The sequence below is a fragment of the Strix uralensis genome, chromosome 5 (genome assembly GCF_047716275.1).
Source record: "Strix uralensis isolate ZFMK-TIS-50842 chromosome 5, bStrUra1, whole genome shotgun sequence".
NCBI classification, from domain to species: Eukaryota; Metazoa; Chordata; class Aves; order Strigiformes; family Strigidae; genus Strix; species Strix uralensis.
Window position 1 is genome coordinate 61,191,951 of NC_133976.1, and position 17,461 is coordinate 61,209,411.

Sequence of the window (17,461 nt, forward strand, 5' to 3'; positions counted from 1 at the left end):
CTGACAGCCAGCATCTTAGAAGAAAGAATTGGTCTGAGACCAAATTAAGTTTATTCCATTATGAAATTAGGGACTACTAGCAGAGTCTGGACGTGGATTTGGGCACAGAATTTCAACACTGCTCTGTTCAGTAGATGAGGAAGGTGCAGGAAGGAAGGGTTGTTGACCTTATGGTTTTAGTTTGGGCCCTTCTGCAGCCACAAGCAGCCTGCAGGAAAATTGAGACTGATTAAATTAGTCTTCTTGAAGTCCCACTACATTTCATTACATAGAGCAAAAAAAGAAGAGAGAAAGTGAAAACAAAATAAAGAACAAGTCAGTTGGTTTAAAAGACAAGTAACAGGAATTTGTTTCATGTTGTTTTTAAGGCAATAGGGCTCAAGCTCAAGTGGGATTGACAGAAAGAAACCACAGAAAATGTCAGAAGAAATATAGATAAGCACAACTGTGGGTGTACTAGAAAAGTAACACTATAGGTAAAAAAAATCAGACCTCCAATTAAGTAATTCAGAAGAAGGAAGTTTCCAGGAGACATAATGGTGGTTTTAACCATCATAATGTAAAAGCAGTAACCAGTGATGATAAGGAGATTACAGAGAGCTAAAGGATTTCTTTGCGTTGGTCTTAAGTAGAGATGATAGCAGGAAATAGCAGGTCTTTAGCTGTAAAATATACCTAATATGAAAAGAGAGAAAGGTTTTCTTTTGATTTAGATGAGTTTAAGAACGTAAATGTTAATAAAGCACCTGCATTGGGTCATGTTTTGTATAAAAGCAGTGACTGATGAAACAAAGGATAACATAACCAACCTATTAGCCAAAGTGCACATGTGAGTATTAAAAATAGTACTTACTACAACAAACAATGTCAAGATAGCAAGCCATATATTTGTACCTGTAATGGGTGCTTCAAAGGATGTGAGCATTCAGATTACAATCTCATTAGCAGCCGAAGCTGTCAAGGAAGTACTTATATTTTTTTTGTTATTATTGATAAAATCACATATAATGGGAGGCACCAAGACTTAGAAGAATGAGCAAAGATAGGAAGTCCAGACACTGTTGTTCTTTATTTGTACTGAGGCAGTGGCTAGGAGCCAGAAAAGTTCTGGACACAGAAAAGGCCTCTTCCCCAAATTGCTCCACCATTGACTTGCAGGGAGATTTGTGTCATTTCACAGTTCTTCAGTTTCTCTGTGTTACAGACCAAAGGGATTATAATGATTAGCTGATACTTATTGCTAATTCATGTTCATAGGCCTTTTGGCACTATAAGAAGTGTTGTTTATTATTTTGCAATAATGACTAAAAAGAGCATAATTACAATAGTCAGACTTTCATTTCCACATATTGTTTGTTTTCACATTTGCACAAAATTCACTCACCACATTTTTTAATCAGAGGGTTGAACAGAGAATCCTCAAAGCTAAAATGAAAAATAGTTGTGTTAGGACTTGTAAGAAACAGGGTCTATTGACTGTCTTTAGCTTGGAAGAGGAACAGTTAGTATTCAAGGTCAAAACCAAAAGCGGTGGCAATATACCATTAGTGATAGAAATGCTCTTGCCAAGTGATGTGTGCATGTAAGGTGTAGGTGGAGATAAAGAAAAACATCTTTTGAAATTTCCATTGAGAAATCCAGAAACAATAGCCTCTCTGTTGACTTGAAGAGAGACACCAGGAATAGCCTTCACCCAGAGAGACAATCTTCTCATCTAAAAACAGGACACATGCCCCTCATGCCCTCCCATGACCATCATTATCCCCCTTCAAAATTTGGAGTCACTTCATATTTCACTGCACTGGAAGATCATAACAAGCGCTCTGTGTGCTGGTGGTCCAATACAGCATCAATACAAATAAAATATATGTAGAAATTCTGCTTAGACAATGGTTTACAATGGAGTCAGCAGAGAATGACCTTCCTCATGTTGTATTTAAGTTGCCAAGGCTCATGGGGTCGACAGTACTCAAGGAGTCTTCCAGGGAAACCATGGATGGACACTGAGAGGAAATGTCCTTCCCTGTGCAGAACTGAACCATTGTTCCCCCAGCAGTTCCTAAGAGGTCAAGGCATCTTTAAGCATTGTGCAGTTTGAGCCTACCTCCCCCAGAAGTGATTGGGGGTCTCTGTTGAATAGGGTGACCACTACAGAGAGAAAGGAATAACACTTCTTCCTGACTCCAAATCTCATAATGCCAGAGCCCATGGAAAAGAATAAAGCTCTGAGTGTGTTAATATCTGCCATTTGTATGCTAACATGACCCTAAAGTGCCCTAGGAACAGAGCCCAGCACTGCTAATTCACTCAAAGAGCCTCTTCACCTCTTCCTGATCAGATCATGAGAAGGAAACAACTGCCAGATCTGCAAAGAGAGGAAAAACAGTATCTGTTCAACGACTTTATATATATTTATATGAATTTTATATACATATATTGCTACTCTTACTTTATTTTTAGACCTCTCTAATTAGGCCATTTTAAGAGCCACCTCCTATCCCCTCCTGCCCCATAATTATGAAAACACCTCCCCAGTACAAACCCTGGCTCAGATGAATTTATTACGTTGTAGAAGATAAACTTGTTGTTCATAATAATGTGGTCAGAGTTATTTTCTCTCTTACTGGATGGGAAAGACTTCTCTACTTTTTTTTTTTTTTTTTCTCCTGCTATAAATATAACACAAACTAAACAGAGCCACTCTGTAATGTAAAAATACTGCAAGCTTTTTATCAGGAAGGACAGCTCGTCACCTTGTCTCTCTCAGGACTGGAAATAGAATGTTCCAAAAGTGAGAGCTTTGAAAATTCAGTGTGCTAAAGAGGAAAGGAAGGGGAAAGGGCTACCTTGATGTGTCAAGGAACAAATATTTTCTTTTACAGAGGACAAATAATGACTTGACATGTAACATTCACGACAGAGCAGCCCAATCACTGTGCTCTCACTGACTCATGAGCGAGGAGGTACCACCCATCTTGAAAATAGCAAAAGCATCCCCATTTCTTGTACATTGGTCTGAAAGCTTTTGCTGGACACAGAAAAGGGTGACTGATCAGGGTACCGGGGACCAGAGCTGCCAAGACCTGGGGCTGAGAGAAGGTCTTCGTTAGGAAGTTAGTAGGGATTATAAGGTTTAATGCATTAAAGGCAGCATAACATCTGGAGAACTTCATTGTGAGGATAATAAGGAAATGCAGACTCCTTTGTGTCTTTTATTATTTTGAGGTGGGTCAAAGTTAAGCCTAAACTGAATGTGTGTCAGTTGGATGAGGTATTTTCTGAGACAGGGAGTATAATCTGAGGTAGAGGGAAGGACAGGAAAGGAAACCCTCTGTGTAGAGCCATTCCTGAAGACCCGCTGTCCCAAAATGGTAAAGTCACTACAGAAAGGCTAAGTGCAGGTCAAGATGGACGAAAAATCACAAGCTTTGTGTGGCCACACCAGTTCTTCTGGAGGAAAGCACTCAGACCATGCACTTTCACAAGCCTACCAAGACATGGTTAAACATCCCATTGCCAAGCTCAGCCCTGGCTCAGCCTTGGACACTTACCTTCCAGCTGAACCTGCCTCTAACCCCAATTTGGACACAAAAACTGCTTCTGCAAGCCATCTCCAAAGTGGTGTGAGTTTAACCTGTAAGGCAGAGTTAACACCGGATGACACTCAGAAAGGCAAGGCTAGGGCAGCCTTAGCAGACTACTATAATTATGCCACTTTGGCTGACTATTTTTTCATGTGGCCATGTAACTAATGAAGGCAAAAGGGGACTGTGAGGCAATACCTTGCACTGCTTAGGTTAAAGATGAGAGAGGAGTGCCATAGCCCTGGGGCCCTGGTGTTCAGAAACATCTGGGATATACAAGAGGCACTAGACTTGTGAACTATGAGACAGAGGAAGCAGAAATTTCTACCTAGGTCCCTCACTGCAGGACCCTGTGCTCACACAGATCTCGGGGGTGGCTCAGATTGCCCGGGAAATATCTACAGTGGGGTTTTAACAATGTCAGAACCCACCCTCCAAAATCCTGTGTTGCAGAAAGGCCTCAAAATGTTCACAGCAGGGATGGGGCAGAAGTGTTTCTTCCCGATCTGTCCCTTAGACTGCTCTCCAGCCAAAGGTAGGAAGATCAGAGCCTCTTGGGCAGGCTGAGGACAGGAACCAGCACCAGCTGCAGGTCATGTAGTATCAGCCTCTGAGATGCCGCCCCAGGGCAAAGGGACAGTCTCATCTGTGTGAGCATGTCCCCAGGGATCCAGTCAGACTCCCCTCTCTAATGCAGCAACAGGGAGCGTGCTAGGGCATGGCTGGTGCCCAGGTTAGAGAAGAGAGCCAGAAGGGAAGCGGGGACTATCCCAGGGAGCTTTCTTACTCAGAAAAGGCATTTGTCAACACACTGGCCCAAACTCTTCACACCAGGTCACTAAAATGCTACAGCAAACAGCAGCTGATGGCTCCAGAATGAGTCTATTGCTGCTCAAACAGCCAGCACAGCTAAGCAAACAGGCCACCAGGGCAGGGGCTGTGTTTGCACTCACTGTTTGCACTCCTCTACACAGCTAATGGGATATTGCATTTATCCTAAGAAGGTTGCGAAAAAAGAAGAGAGAGGGAGGAAAATGGCTTCTTGATGATATCTTTCCAACATCTTTTCTCAGTTTCATGCATTGGCCAACCTGCCATTTTAGAAGACAGATTTATCCCTTATTAGGTAAATTAGCAACTATTTGCTCTAGAATGATTTTTAATAGTCCCTTCTTAAATAATGTCCTTTGGTGTCACACTACATCCACCCTGGCTTTGGTTATCTCTGGGGTTTTTTCTCTTATTAGGAGAATGGATATTTTATTGACACATAAAAGGGTTACAAGGCAGGAGGAAATTAATTATACAAAATTTAAAAGTAGAAAGTTAATAAAATGGTGGACTTGATAGATAAGGCAGGAAAATAAACCTAATTTGACTGTAACTTGAGTGCTTCCTGTTTATGAAGTAATAACCATACCCTGGACTAACCTAGCGTTAACCCAGGACACGGTTGTTATTTTTTCAAATTTGGCCAGCTCTAACAATTAACAAATGGTGGCTCAGATTTCAGCTTTGGTGTTGTGATTATTTTGATGCCTGGTGGGAAACAAGGCTGTGATCTCCTAAAGGGAACCTCTGTGAGGTGCCTTCTCTGAAAAGTCCATGGAAGGGCTCTGGCACAGGCCAGGGAAAATGGCAGAGCTGTTTCCTGAGGACTGTGCAGTGGCATAGCACTGTGGGAGTCATCTTCTTCATTTTTAATTTCTTAACTTATGTCCTTAGTGAGTCCCCCCCTCTTTATTTACCCAGCCAAAAATCCTCAGGCCCATTGGAGAAAATACCTTCAAACACTTTCCCTCTCTCCCCATAGGGAGTGGGTGATGGAGAGGAGGAAGAAATGAACCCTTCTTTTCCATAGCATGCTGTATTTTTGAGGAAAAATCCTATTTAATGCGACAAGCATACAGCTCCTTTCTAGCAATAACAATATGGTCTAATTCCAATCTGGAGAGGGAAGCAGCATCCCTTCCTCTCCCTCTGGGACAAATGTTCCTGGGCTGGGGATGCAAAAGTTTCAGCCAGGGCTCAAAGATAGCTGTTGCACAAGCGCAGCACTTTTTTTCAGATCCCACAAATGTCCTTGTTCCAAGTAGGTCATTATATAATGGCTTTTGTCTTTTCCCATTGCCAAAAGGGTCCAGGAGAATATGTCATAACACTGTGCATCACCTGCCCATGCAATCCCTCCTGTGATCATCTAGTCTGGGTGGAACTCTCTCACTTGATGTCATTCACCCCAGGGCAGCTCTTATCTGTGCAACAAAAATACCCAGCCCTGACACAGCCTGCATTGTCCTTATTTGTCAAGCCGTGCCCAGGCTGGGGGCTTCCGCCATGTGAGATGCTCCCCACTCCCACTCCCCCTGCTGCCTCCAGGGCATTCCTACCACCTCACCCTGCTCTGCTGCACCAGGAGCAACCAGCACCACATGCAGTCCCACTCAAACATAGAGGTGAACAACACATCCCAGAGCAAGGCTGCTTCCTCCTGGATGACATGCAATGGTTGCTTTTACATTTCCCCTTCGTGTGTGTGATTTCCATTTTTTTCTTCCCCTACCCTTCTACTCCACAGACAACTGTCGTCTTCCTCTGCTCCTTTTCTCAGCAGTCCCTGAATAGCAACAGCACAGCCCTCACCACAGCAAAAGGGGGGAGTACTAGGGGTATTTGGCATTCAGCAAAAGGAGAAGCAAAGACAAGGTCTTTTTCTTATTATTCAGGAATCTAGAAATGGTCATGGGTCAAACTAGTTGCACTTTTCACCTTCCCCACAACCTGTCCAGTTCTCAAGAGCTTTTCTGCACTAGGATGTGGCTGCATCTTTCACTTATGTTACAGCTGGTGCTTACACAAATCTAAACAGAGTAAAATAGGTTAGCAACAAGCTTGTCCTCTGTTCTCTAGTGAAGATGGCTCCTGCCCTCTCATGGTTGAAAGCAGATATGTAAACCCACTTGTTTGTTCTTTGCAAAGAAACACCAAATACCATTGCACACATTTCCTTCAGCTGGCTCCACATATTCTGGCATCACCCTCCTTTAATAAACACACTGATGCAACTGGGAAACTCTTCCGGGGCAGAGACCAAACGGTTGTCACGAGCGAGTAGACACTTAGCAAAGCAGGGCTGCAATCCCCAACTGTGGTCTTGAAGTGTTACCAAACTACAAAGTGTAGGTAATACATAAAGAAAGTCACTCACTTGCTCACCCTTTTCACACAGTGTTGGTCTTTTTTCCACCAATTAACCCACCATTCCTGCGTCCATCCAGCTCTAAGGAACAAGACTTGCACGGGTTTCTCTGATGCACCAAACAACTTTTTGCCTATACACTAAAGGCCGGGGTTGATAGTATGAATGAGGTGAATTTGTCCACTATGTTCTTGTTACCTGCTTGTTCAGTTTTCCTCTCCCAAATCAATGAGCTTGTGTAAGGATTTGACCATATGATTAGAGCTTCTACTGTTTTGGTCCTTCTTTCTTCCTTTTTTTCTTTTTTGGGGTAAGATATAGAGCATTTCTCATAATGGAATACAAATCTGTGAAAATTCAGCCTTTCAGAACAATTCCAGCTCATATGCCACTGCCCTCTCTTTTCCAAGCACAACTCAAGCCTAACACCTAAGCAGCTGTCCCACACGCATGCCCATAGCGTTGCCTTCACACAAATCTCCCCAGGAATCACAGGTTCCCCCAGAGACATCCTTTCCCTTCAGAGCTGGCTTCCAGCTAGGAGACCTGCATTGCTTCTCAAAGAAAGTCTGGAGGGAGGTAATGTGAAATCCCAGAGAACTGAAGCCTAGAAGTGGCAGACAACCTCTTGTTGATTTCCTGACATTGATTTCTATTTCCTGACTACCCAAAATACTTAATTTTCATTCATCCCAACACAGGAAATAGCAATTCCAAATTTTGAATGAAGTAATGCCCCTTAAGAGATCAAATATTTTTCTGAAGCATTGTAACAGCAATGAACATTAGCAAGAGCCATCTGGGCAAAGGTCTAGCTGCCTCCCTGGTGCCAGGTTTACTAGGACTTGTGCATGAGAAAGGAGAAGGTATTGATTTGCTCTGGGTTGGGTTGGTCTGGGGAACTTCTGTCTTTAAATCACACAATCTCTGTTCTGTTCTCAGCTTCATCTGTGTGGGTTTTAACTGACATTTGCTATTCAGGCATGGAGATGACTTCTGCTCACAACATATTTCTGTTCCTTTTGCTCTTGTCACTTTTTCACTGTATTGTGGCAATCAAGGTCAAAGTTGAGAACCAGCATGACTTCCGGGACATGGCCAGCATAGTAGCCATGGCAAAAACCTATGCCACCACCGAGCCATTCATTGACTCCAAGTACGACATCAGAATCCAGAAAATCGGCAGCAACTACAAGGCTTACATGTGAGTGCATGTCTATGCTGGAGTGAGACAGGGGGGAGACAGTGCTGTGGATGTGATTCAGTCCATGTCTGCTTGTGCAGGAGTAGGAAGCTGACTTAATTTCCTTGAAGAATAGCCCTGCTGTTCTCCTCCCACCTCTGAACCCAGATCCCTCATCTACCGATCATCTTCTCCATTACTCACCATCAGCTTATTGTTTCTGGAAGGTAAATCTCTACACGTTTCTGAGAATCAGTTAGTTCCCACTTGAACAACTGTGCTCTGCCATCACCTATCATCTCTCCCTCCTGTTGTTGAAGGACTCATCTTTCCCGGCAAAATCCTCTGGCTCCCGGTACCCTCTAGTGGGAACTAAACCCACCCCTTCCCACATGGGGGAAACAATAAAAAAAATTGACCAAGCTGCAAATCATGGAGTCCTACAGCATCTAACCCATAGCAACACTCCATACCCTCCCCAGCTGGAGATCATGAAACCGCAATCACACAAGGACACAAGGAGTACACAGCACTGGGTACAAATGGCCTCAGCCTGGCCAGCATGTAGGGTTTATGTGGGCATTTTGCATATGTGCTCCTTGAAGTCTATGAAGGAGAGAAAGGAGAAGGAGAGACATTTCTGTGGGTGCCCCAAAGCTCCTCCCTGACCCGTGGGGTAGTGAGGGAGGTGGCATGAAGGCAACGCTCAACACTGGTATGTTTAAAAATATTTAAAAACATTCAGCCAAACATCAGTAGTTGTCAGGCTCAATTAAAGATGTAACCACGTGATTCAGTAAGACACCTCTCTCTTCTTACTGCAAACCAGTAGATGAGAAAAGCCAAAGAGCATAGCTTCTCCAGAAGCTCCTTACCCAGCCACAAAATTCTGGACAAGTAGACAGCTCCAGCAGTACATTCTTCAGGTTGCTAGATAAATTTCATAACACCCACAACACTGTGAGTTTTGGATCCATATTTACAAACCCACAGGCCATAGTTCTGGCAAAACATAGTTAAATAAGATAATCCAATGTACACAATCACATATTTTTTAGCTATAGCTGCCTAAAATTCCCAGTTGGATTCCTAGCACAGAGGTATTTAAGTAAACTAGATAATGACTGAGTCACATTCTTCATGGGAAAGACTTGTGGGACACTCAGCTACTTCATGTGAACTCAATGAAAGAAAATTTGTTTTAAATCTGATCAGGTCAACAATATCACGGTTGCCTAATATTACATTAACATCTCAGGGAGTCTGGCTTAAATTGACCAAAGGAAGGAAGGTTTAAAATATCAATTAAAATTCCCTATTCCTGCCAACCTACCCAGTCTTGGCTCCAGAGACTGCTCCCAGCCTGCCTCTAAGTGAAACAAAGGCCCAGTTAGCCTGACTGTATCCTCTCCCCATTTATTATTTGCACTCACCATATGCTCATCCAGACAGGGATCAGAAATAATACCAGATGATTGAGGAAAGAAAGCAGTCACACTGATAGCTAATCCCACTTGGGAATATAGCTGCGCAAACAATTGTTTGTTAAATGAAGAATGTTTTCATATGAAAACAGACATGAATGGGAAACACCTTAATGAGAAATGAAGCTTATTAGCAAAGAAAGCAAACAGCAAAATTCACCCAGGGTCTTGCTAACACAGAAGGTTGACTTATACCAAGAGAGCCATTTAGGGACATGAGCTTGGGAGAGCAGTATAGTCAGTCCCATCAGGAGCTGTTCCTTCTGTCCCAGCATCAGACAGAATAGAAGGTTATTCCTATGGTATAAATAAGTCCCTACTATAAGTCCCTCCAAGGACAGAGGTAAAAGCACTCAAAATATGAGAGCTCTCGCTGGTGTCTCAAATAAAAGACTCAAAATCATTAGTCATGATAGCAAAACTCAGTCTTAAAGGCAGTTACTGCATCTGCAGTAGTGTCATACTAAGTGAATTGCTTTGATATGTGAACCATGGAATCTACCCAGTATTTTTATACCTTCACCCACACATATAGATTTTAAAAGCCCCCTTTCTGCTGAGAAAAGACTGTGTACCAAAATTCTCCAGAATATGTTTACTTTGAACCAAGCATCTGCCAGAGGGAGGATGCTGCAGGATGACTCATGCATTCCTCCCCACCCCAGATGGTCAGTGCACTTCCTTCCAGCCCGTGACCCAAGGCTTGAGTTCAGTTTCCCATTGACTTCAGTGCAGTGACTCCAGATTTACACTACTAGCAGACACCTACTTAGCCCATGCCTTGCACCAGTCTCAAACCAGCAAATAAGCAACATGTGATACATGCCTAAAATTCCACCAAATGGATTTGACTGTCATTGTAATACTGGTGAAGAGAAAACACGAATACTGCTCATGCAGCAGGGGAAATTGGTTAGAATTATGCTTCCACCCTCACCCCAAAGGGGGAGAAACAGAGGGATCATTTATAGTTAAGAGTCGTGAAATGTTGTTCACTTTGAACAAAGTCAGAAGCTGCTGACTTTCAGGGGTGGGATATTCCTTGCCACCAGCTCTTAGTAAGAAGGTAATATCCTTTCCTTTCTAGTTTCATGAGTGTTATTTCTGATCTTGTCACCTCAAGTGCAGTTCAGTGTGCTCTTCATGGGATACGCCAACTGTGTCTAAACTAGAGCTACTTTTAGACTGAAATGGTCCAGCTTGGAGATGGTGAGTACAGGACACCAACAGTCCATGAGCTGCTAGTCTATCCACTAGGCAATGCTAAAGATGTCTTGGTCACAGATCTTCTTGATCAACTGATCCCTAAAAGCTTGGTGTCCTTTCCTTTAAGATACTGACTGTACACTTTTGTGGTGCTGTGGTGGGTTGACCCTGACTGGACACCAGGTGCCCACCAAAACTGCTTTATCACTCCCCCTCCTCAGCTGGACAGGGGAGAGAAAATATAATAAAAGACTTCTGGGTTGAGATAGGGACAGGGAGATCACTGAGCAATTACTGCCATGGGCAAAACAGACTTGAATTAGGGAGAGTTAATTTAATTGATTACCAATCAAATCAGAGTAGGATAATGAGAAATAAAACCCCTCCTTTCTTCCCAGGCTCAACTTCACTCCTAATTTTCCTCTACCTCCTCTCTCCCAGCAGTGCAAGGGGATGGGGAATGGGGGTTGCGCTCAGTTCATCACACACCGTCTCCTTCCTCCTCAGGGGGAGCACTCCTCACACTCTTCCTCTGCCCCAGAGTGGGGTCCCTCCCACAGGAGACAGTTCTCCAAAAACTTCTCCAACGTGAGTCCTTCCCACAGGTTGCAGTTCTTTACTAACTGCTCCATCATGGGTCCCTCCCACAGGGTGCAGTCCTTCAGGAATGGACTGCTCCAGTGTGGATCCCCAACAGGGTCACAAGTCCCATCAGCAAACCTGCTCCAGCGTGGGTGCCTCTCTCCACGGGTCCACAGGTCCTGCCAGGAGCCTGCTCCAGCATGGGCTTTCCATGGGGTCACAGCCTCCTTTGGGCACATCCACCTACTCCGGTGTGGGGTCCCCCATGGGCTGCAGGTGGGTATCTGCTCCACTGTTAACCTCCATGTGCTGCAGGGCATAGCTGCCTCACCATGGTCTGCACCATGGGCTGCAGGGGAATCTCTGCTCTGGTGCCTGGAGCACCTCCTCCCCCTCCTTCTTTACTGACCTGGGTGTCTGCAGAGTTGTTTCTCTCACATATTCTCACTCTTCTCTTCTGGCTGCTGTTGTGCAGCAGTTTCTCCTCCTTCTTAAATATGTTATCACATAGGTGCTACCACCAGCTCTGATGGGCTTGGCCTTGACCAGCAGCGGGTCCATCTTGGAGCCGGCTGGCACTGGCTCTATCGGACATAGGGGAAGCTTCTAGCCACTTCTCACAGAAGCCACCCCTATAGCACCCCTGCTACCAAAACATTGTCACAGAAACCTAATACACCAACAGCCATGATCTGCTAGTCTAACCACTTATCCTAAGCAATGCTAAAGGGTGTCTTGTCACAAATCTGCTCGATCACCTGATTGCTAAAAGCCTGGGGTCCTTTCCTTTAAGGTACTGACTGACACTGTTGTGGCCCCCTGAAGCTTAGGATGATTGGAAGCACTTTGACTTTCAGTCTCAGAGAAATGGGGTTTGAGGCAGGGCATCCTTCGGGAAAGAATTTTGTCTTCAGTCTCCTTTTCCACCTCAGGTTGAATACAAGGAGGGAAAGAAAGAAGAAAAGAAGAAGAAGAAGAAGAAGAAGGAGAAGGAGAAGGAGAAGGAGAAGGAGAAGGAGAAGGAGAAGGAGAAGGAGAAGGAGAAGGAGAAGGAGAAGGAGAAGGAGAAGGAGAAGGAGAAGGAGAAGGAGAAGAAGAAGGAGAAGAAGGAGAAGGAGAAGAAGAAGAAGAAGAAGGAGAAGGAGAAGGAGAAGGAGAAGAAGAAGGAGAAGAAGAAGAAGAGGAAGAAGGAAAAGAATTTGGTGGCACACTTGACACCTGAATTGCTCAGACATGCTTGGAAGGGAGTGATCTTGACAGAGGCTGTGGTGTAGGAATTTGGTGACTTGTCTGGAGGGCTTCAAATTAAGCTTTTCAATTTAAAAACAGGAAAGTTCCGTCACAGGAAAGTTAAGGATACAGCTGAGAGAAATATTTTATATCTTATGCCTAATATTGGCTGGAGATGGGTAGGCATAAACAAATCAAATCAATCAGCCCAACAGCTAGAGCTGAGTTCTTATTCTGGGAGTCAGATTTCCTTGTATGGCTGTATGACTGTATGGCTGTGGATTGGTTTTCTTAGGGATGATGCAGTTGCTTACAATTGGTATGCCAGCTACATTTGCTAGACACTCATACCCAATCATCTTGTCACTAATCAGACTCCAGGAGTTCTCATCAGTACTAATGGGATTCTGGATGCCATTTGCCACTGCAGGGCAATTTTCTGAACCTAAATGTTATGAAAGAATGATTCTTCCCATCGCAGAACTGAAAAACAATCCTGAGAATCCCATGTCAAAAGAAAAAGAGAGGCTGAGCATTGAACACTGACCTTACAGGCCATCAAAGGGTTCATAAGGGTCAAAGCCTGAAGAGAAATCCATTCCTTTTCTTAGAAAGTAGGGCAGGAAGATGGATGTTGTGTGAAAGGAACAAGGGACAAGAATCAACTATATGGAAACAGTTATTCAACACAGTAATCATGCTCCTTTGCCCCCTCACACTCCTTTAAATATGGTTACAAAGACCATTTAAATTTCACAGCAACTATACATACCACTTTAGAAGAGAAATAGAGAAAGGACTCCAGGCTGTCCCTCACCAGAGTAAAGGGAAACCTTAGGCAGTCAACTAGAATGATCCAGTTTTATAGTCCAGCAGGCATCAGTATTACCACTGCTTCACATAATTTTGCAAGTTCAGAGTCTCTTTTCCACATCATTTTGGAAAGGTGAGAGAACTAGCAGCGAGTGCTCCCACAACCTCATGTTGAAGTGTTGGATGAAACCTCTTACTCCCTTCATAAATCTCTACCTAAATAATCATCATGGAGATGCTCCCTGGATGTAGCTTGTACACTATGCCAGGATTATCTGCACAGTGTTGTCACAGCAGACTATCCAAAGTCTGCCTTGCGCCTAAGGTCAAGAAAAGGAAAATTTTCACCCCTTGACAGATGATGGTGAAACCCAGAATTTGCCAGCAACAGTACCTATTTTGGAAATTAACCAATTGCAGTTAACAAGACTCCAACAATTTTGTAATTATAATTTCTCCAAGTCCAGACAGATCAATGAAAATTCAGTGAAAAGAGGACATAATCATATATCCTATGACACCAGTACAATTGAAATCAAAGTGAGGGAGACCCAGAATGTCACAGCTAACATTTGTGGAGCTGCTCAGGCAGATGTTTGCCTGGAGAGTTGCTCTTCCATGGATGGAGGATACTACCCATTGCAGAACACAAGGGTGATTATCCCAGAGATCTTCTACAGACATTTCAGCTTTCCTGGGCTTGATGTATAAAGAAAGAAAGAAAGTACTCACAGAGCTTGATGTGTGCTCAAGATTCCTTGGAGCTTTCCCTGTCTAACTCCTCATTCAGTTTTTTATGAGTCTGAACAACATATTCTTTATGGAGTGTTGTTGAGGCAGGATTTAGAAAGGCTTCTGTGAGCAAGAACCTCACCTCATCCCCTTCTGTAAAAGCACTGACTCACGAATGAAGATTACAGTATGAGGGGGCATGGGGCAGGAGTGAATTTTCATGTTCAGGTTGTTTTTGGTTTGTTTTCCTAGGAGGACATCCATCTCTGGAAACTGGAAGGCAAACACAGGTTCTGCAATGCTAGAACAGATTGCAATGACAGAGAGGTAAGGAAGAGGGTTTCAAGACAGTAGTAGCTATTCTTGGGTTAGAAGGGAGGAATTATATTTCAGATTTTGGTTAATTGAGAGAACTAGTAAGTGAGGTCTCCTGGGAGGCTGGATAAAGGCATTTAAAAGACCAAATGTTTCCTTAAAAAAATACTAAGGGCACAAAGGCAAACTGTCCTATTTTGGAGAACAGACTGGAAGTACAGCTAGAGGCCAACATTGCTAAATCATTAGATCTTTAGTGAATGTAGCCACAGGAAACAAGACCAGCATGCTAAGGTCAAGCATATGAGCACAAACATGTAGGGATAAAATCAGAAAGGTCACAGAACAAAACAAGAATTAACAAGAAGTTATTCTAAGTACATTATGAATGAGACACACACAGAGAAGTGTTTTTCTTCTGCTCAACAGAGGGAAAAATCTGTCAGCTGAAGTGTTGAAAGCACTTTTTTGCATTGATCTCCCAAAAGTGGACACTGTTTTAGCTAAGCTCTTCTCACTGATGAACAGAGCAGAAGGAATTGCCTCATGCATCTTACAGACTAAAATTTGTAGATGATACTTCCATATTTTCAAATCACTGTTATATTTGCTAATATCACAACTGCATTACTTTGTTGACTCATGATAACTGATCCTTTGCTGTAACTCCCAAACCCTATTCTGCAAAACTGCTATCAAGTCACTTGTTCTCCATCCTATTTAAGTAGATTATCCATAGATTCATTGAATCCATAGATTATGTGTAGGCACTCATACCTAGTGAATCTAAGATTTTTTCAGATTATACCTCAAATTTTTCATGATCATGATTAATTCTGACTCTGTCCAGGTTTGGGCACCACATCTGAAGAGAGATAGCAAGGAGCTGGAGAGATCCCAAAGGACAATAAAGGGAACACTCAGAGAAAATATAATCAACCTATGAGAAAAGCATGCAACAATTGCTTGTGTAGTTTTCTATGTTTTTCAGTTAGCAGACCACTGATAATTTCCCAGTAGAGGTGTGGACTTATGCATGAATCTATGCCTGCAGTGCAGGTGGCCACTTTCCTTCATTAGCTGTCACAGAGCTGGAAGAAGTTGTCCACAAGCTGAACACCACTCTAAAGATGAAAAAACTTGAAGGACACAAGCTCTTCAAATATGTAAAAGGCTGCTAATAGGGCATTACCCACTCTTTATATTACTAGTACAATACTGTAATGGCCTTAAATTATAGCAGAAAAGGTTCATTTGAATATTTCCTATATTTTGTAACAGTAAAGATAGCATAGCACAGAAATGGGTTGCCTGGAGGCAATGAGGAATCTCTGTATTCTTTCAGCCCAGATTAAAGAAATGTCTCCTCTTTGGGGTATAAGACTTGTGCAGGTGATCATCTAAGGTCCCTTCTGCACCTTTAATTGTGTGAAACAGGGAAGCCAAGCCAAGCTAAGCCCCAAATCAAATGCTGATGGTGACTCTGCAAGACCCTAATAGGATGTGGGAACTGGACATTATGCATCCCAGTTGTTTATAACACAGCTGAAGCTAGAGGGATGAGGGGTAGACATTCCCTCATTGTGGTGTTGTAGGACTAAAACCCAGATTCCTGCCAGCCTGACATGCTGCATTTCAAAGGTTCATTTTAGAGATGTAGTACCACAATTCAGCACTCTAGCCTTATCCAGCCATAAATGCAACAAATCCCATTGAAATCTGTGAGTCATCAGTGTAAGCAACAAGGCAGGAGTGTGCTGAAATGCTCTGATAAGTAGGAGCAACCTGAAGTACTTACTGTACTGAACAGTAGCCCAAAGGACTGACATGTTCAGGTAACACTAGGAAAAATGGCAGTAAATGCTACTCCTGATGCATATGCATAAATACACTCTTCTGTCCCATAGCACTGCTACTCCACCCCAGCAGCCCTGACACCTCCCGGTGCTCACCTAGGGGCAGCAACATTGAAGACATGTAGCTATTGGGGTCTCTGGCATGGACAACAATTACCTGAGCCTGGCTGCTGAACCCAGACACCTAGAGATGTCCCTCAGGAAGAGAGGTGGTTTCCACGATGGTGCCCCTGAGTGAGCGGGCCACAGCAGTGCATAAGGGGGTCTCACCATGCCTCCTGCCTGGCTCACAGGGTCCATAGTTCTTCTTCTCCTTATGCTACTGACTCATCTTCAGGCACTGTCTTCTTCAGGGGAGCTGGGGTGAGCATGCTTGGTCTCCTCATTAGGGATAAGAGAGAACCAGTAGTCACATAAGCCATATTCTTGCTTCTTCCCACAGACATTTTGTTCACACAAGTTGATCATTACATCGTCAAGCTATGGGGACTCTGGCTGGCTTCAAGGACATAAACTTGTTCTTTGGCCAGAACAGCTCTTTTCCCAGTTCCTGTAGGGTCTGCAAAATGTCAGTGTTTTCATGGGACTGTCACCTTCCCTCCATTCTCCGCATCTTGTCATAGTCCTGCTTACACATCTGTTGTTCTGAGATTATTATTTTTATTGAAATGGTCAGGACTGCAGCACAGCTGCACAGGAACTAAAACCAGGCCACCTCATTCCCTCCTCATTTCCACAATGCAGGGATGCAGTCCCCCCATAATATGCCTCTTGTCATTCTCTCTCCTCCTCTGACACCAGGATAGCTGAGGGGGGCATCAGCTCATGTTCCTGTGCTGGAATGGTTAGAGAAAAGGGCTGCAGACTGTAGCGCTCTCTCTAAAAAAACAGTGCCTGGTCCATGTGATGGGACCGCCTGGCTAGGAGCAACGACCAAGGGATAGAAGGGAGGCAGGAGACTCTAAAATGTTGAAATTGAAAGAGTAAATTGTAAAAAGCAGGAGCCGCTAGGTTACAGATCAGGGAGGAGATGGCTTCTCCTTGCTAAATTCAGGACTCACTTTCTGATCCTATTCCAGTCCCAACGTGCAGGACATCTTATCAGGAAAAAGCTGCCTGCATAATCGAGGGCTTTCAGGCAAAGGCAATACAAACACTAAGGGACCAACACTACTGGGAGATTAAATGAGCTAAATATTTATAGCTTGGCTAAATGACTGCCAACTGTAGATCTGATGTAAACATCAAGGAGAGAAAGAAACATTTTAAGGTAGCTT

General features: G+C 43.6%; 1 protein-coding gene across 5 annotated transcripts in view; it reads left to right on the forward strand.

Moving 5' to 3' along the window:
- The window catches only part of SYN3 (synapsin III), a 251,896-nt gene that overhangs the window by 219,505 nt on the left and 14,930 nt on the right, over positions 1–17,461 (forward strand). For all 5 annotated transcript variants that reach the window (XM_074871316.1, XM_074871315.1, XM_074871314.1 and 2 more), the window contains 2 exons: positions 7,845–7,987; positions 14,266–14,340. In XM_074871316.1, the coding sequence (XP_074727417.1) occupies positions 7,845–7,987; positions 14,266–14,340 (218 nt within the window). The remainder of the gene's footprint in view (positions 1–7,844; positions 7,988–14,265; positions 14,341–17,461) is intronic.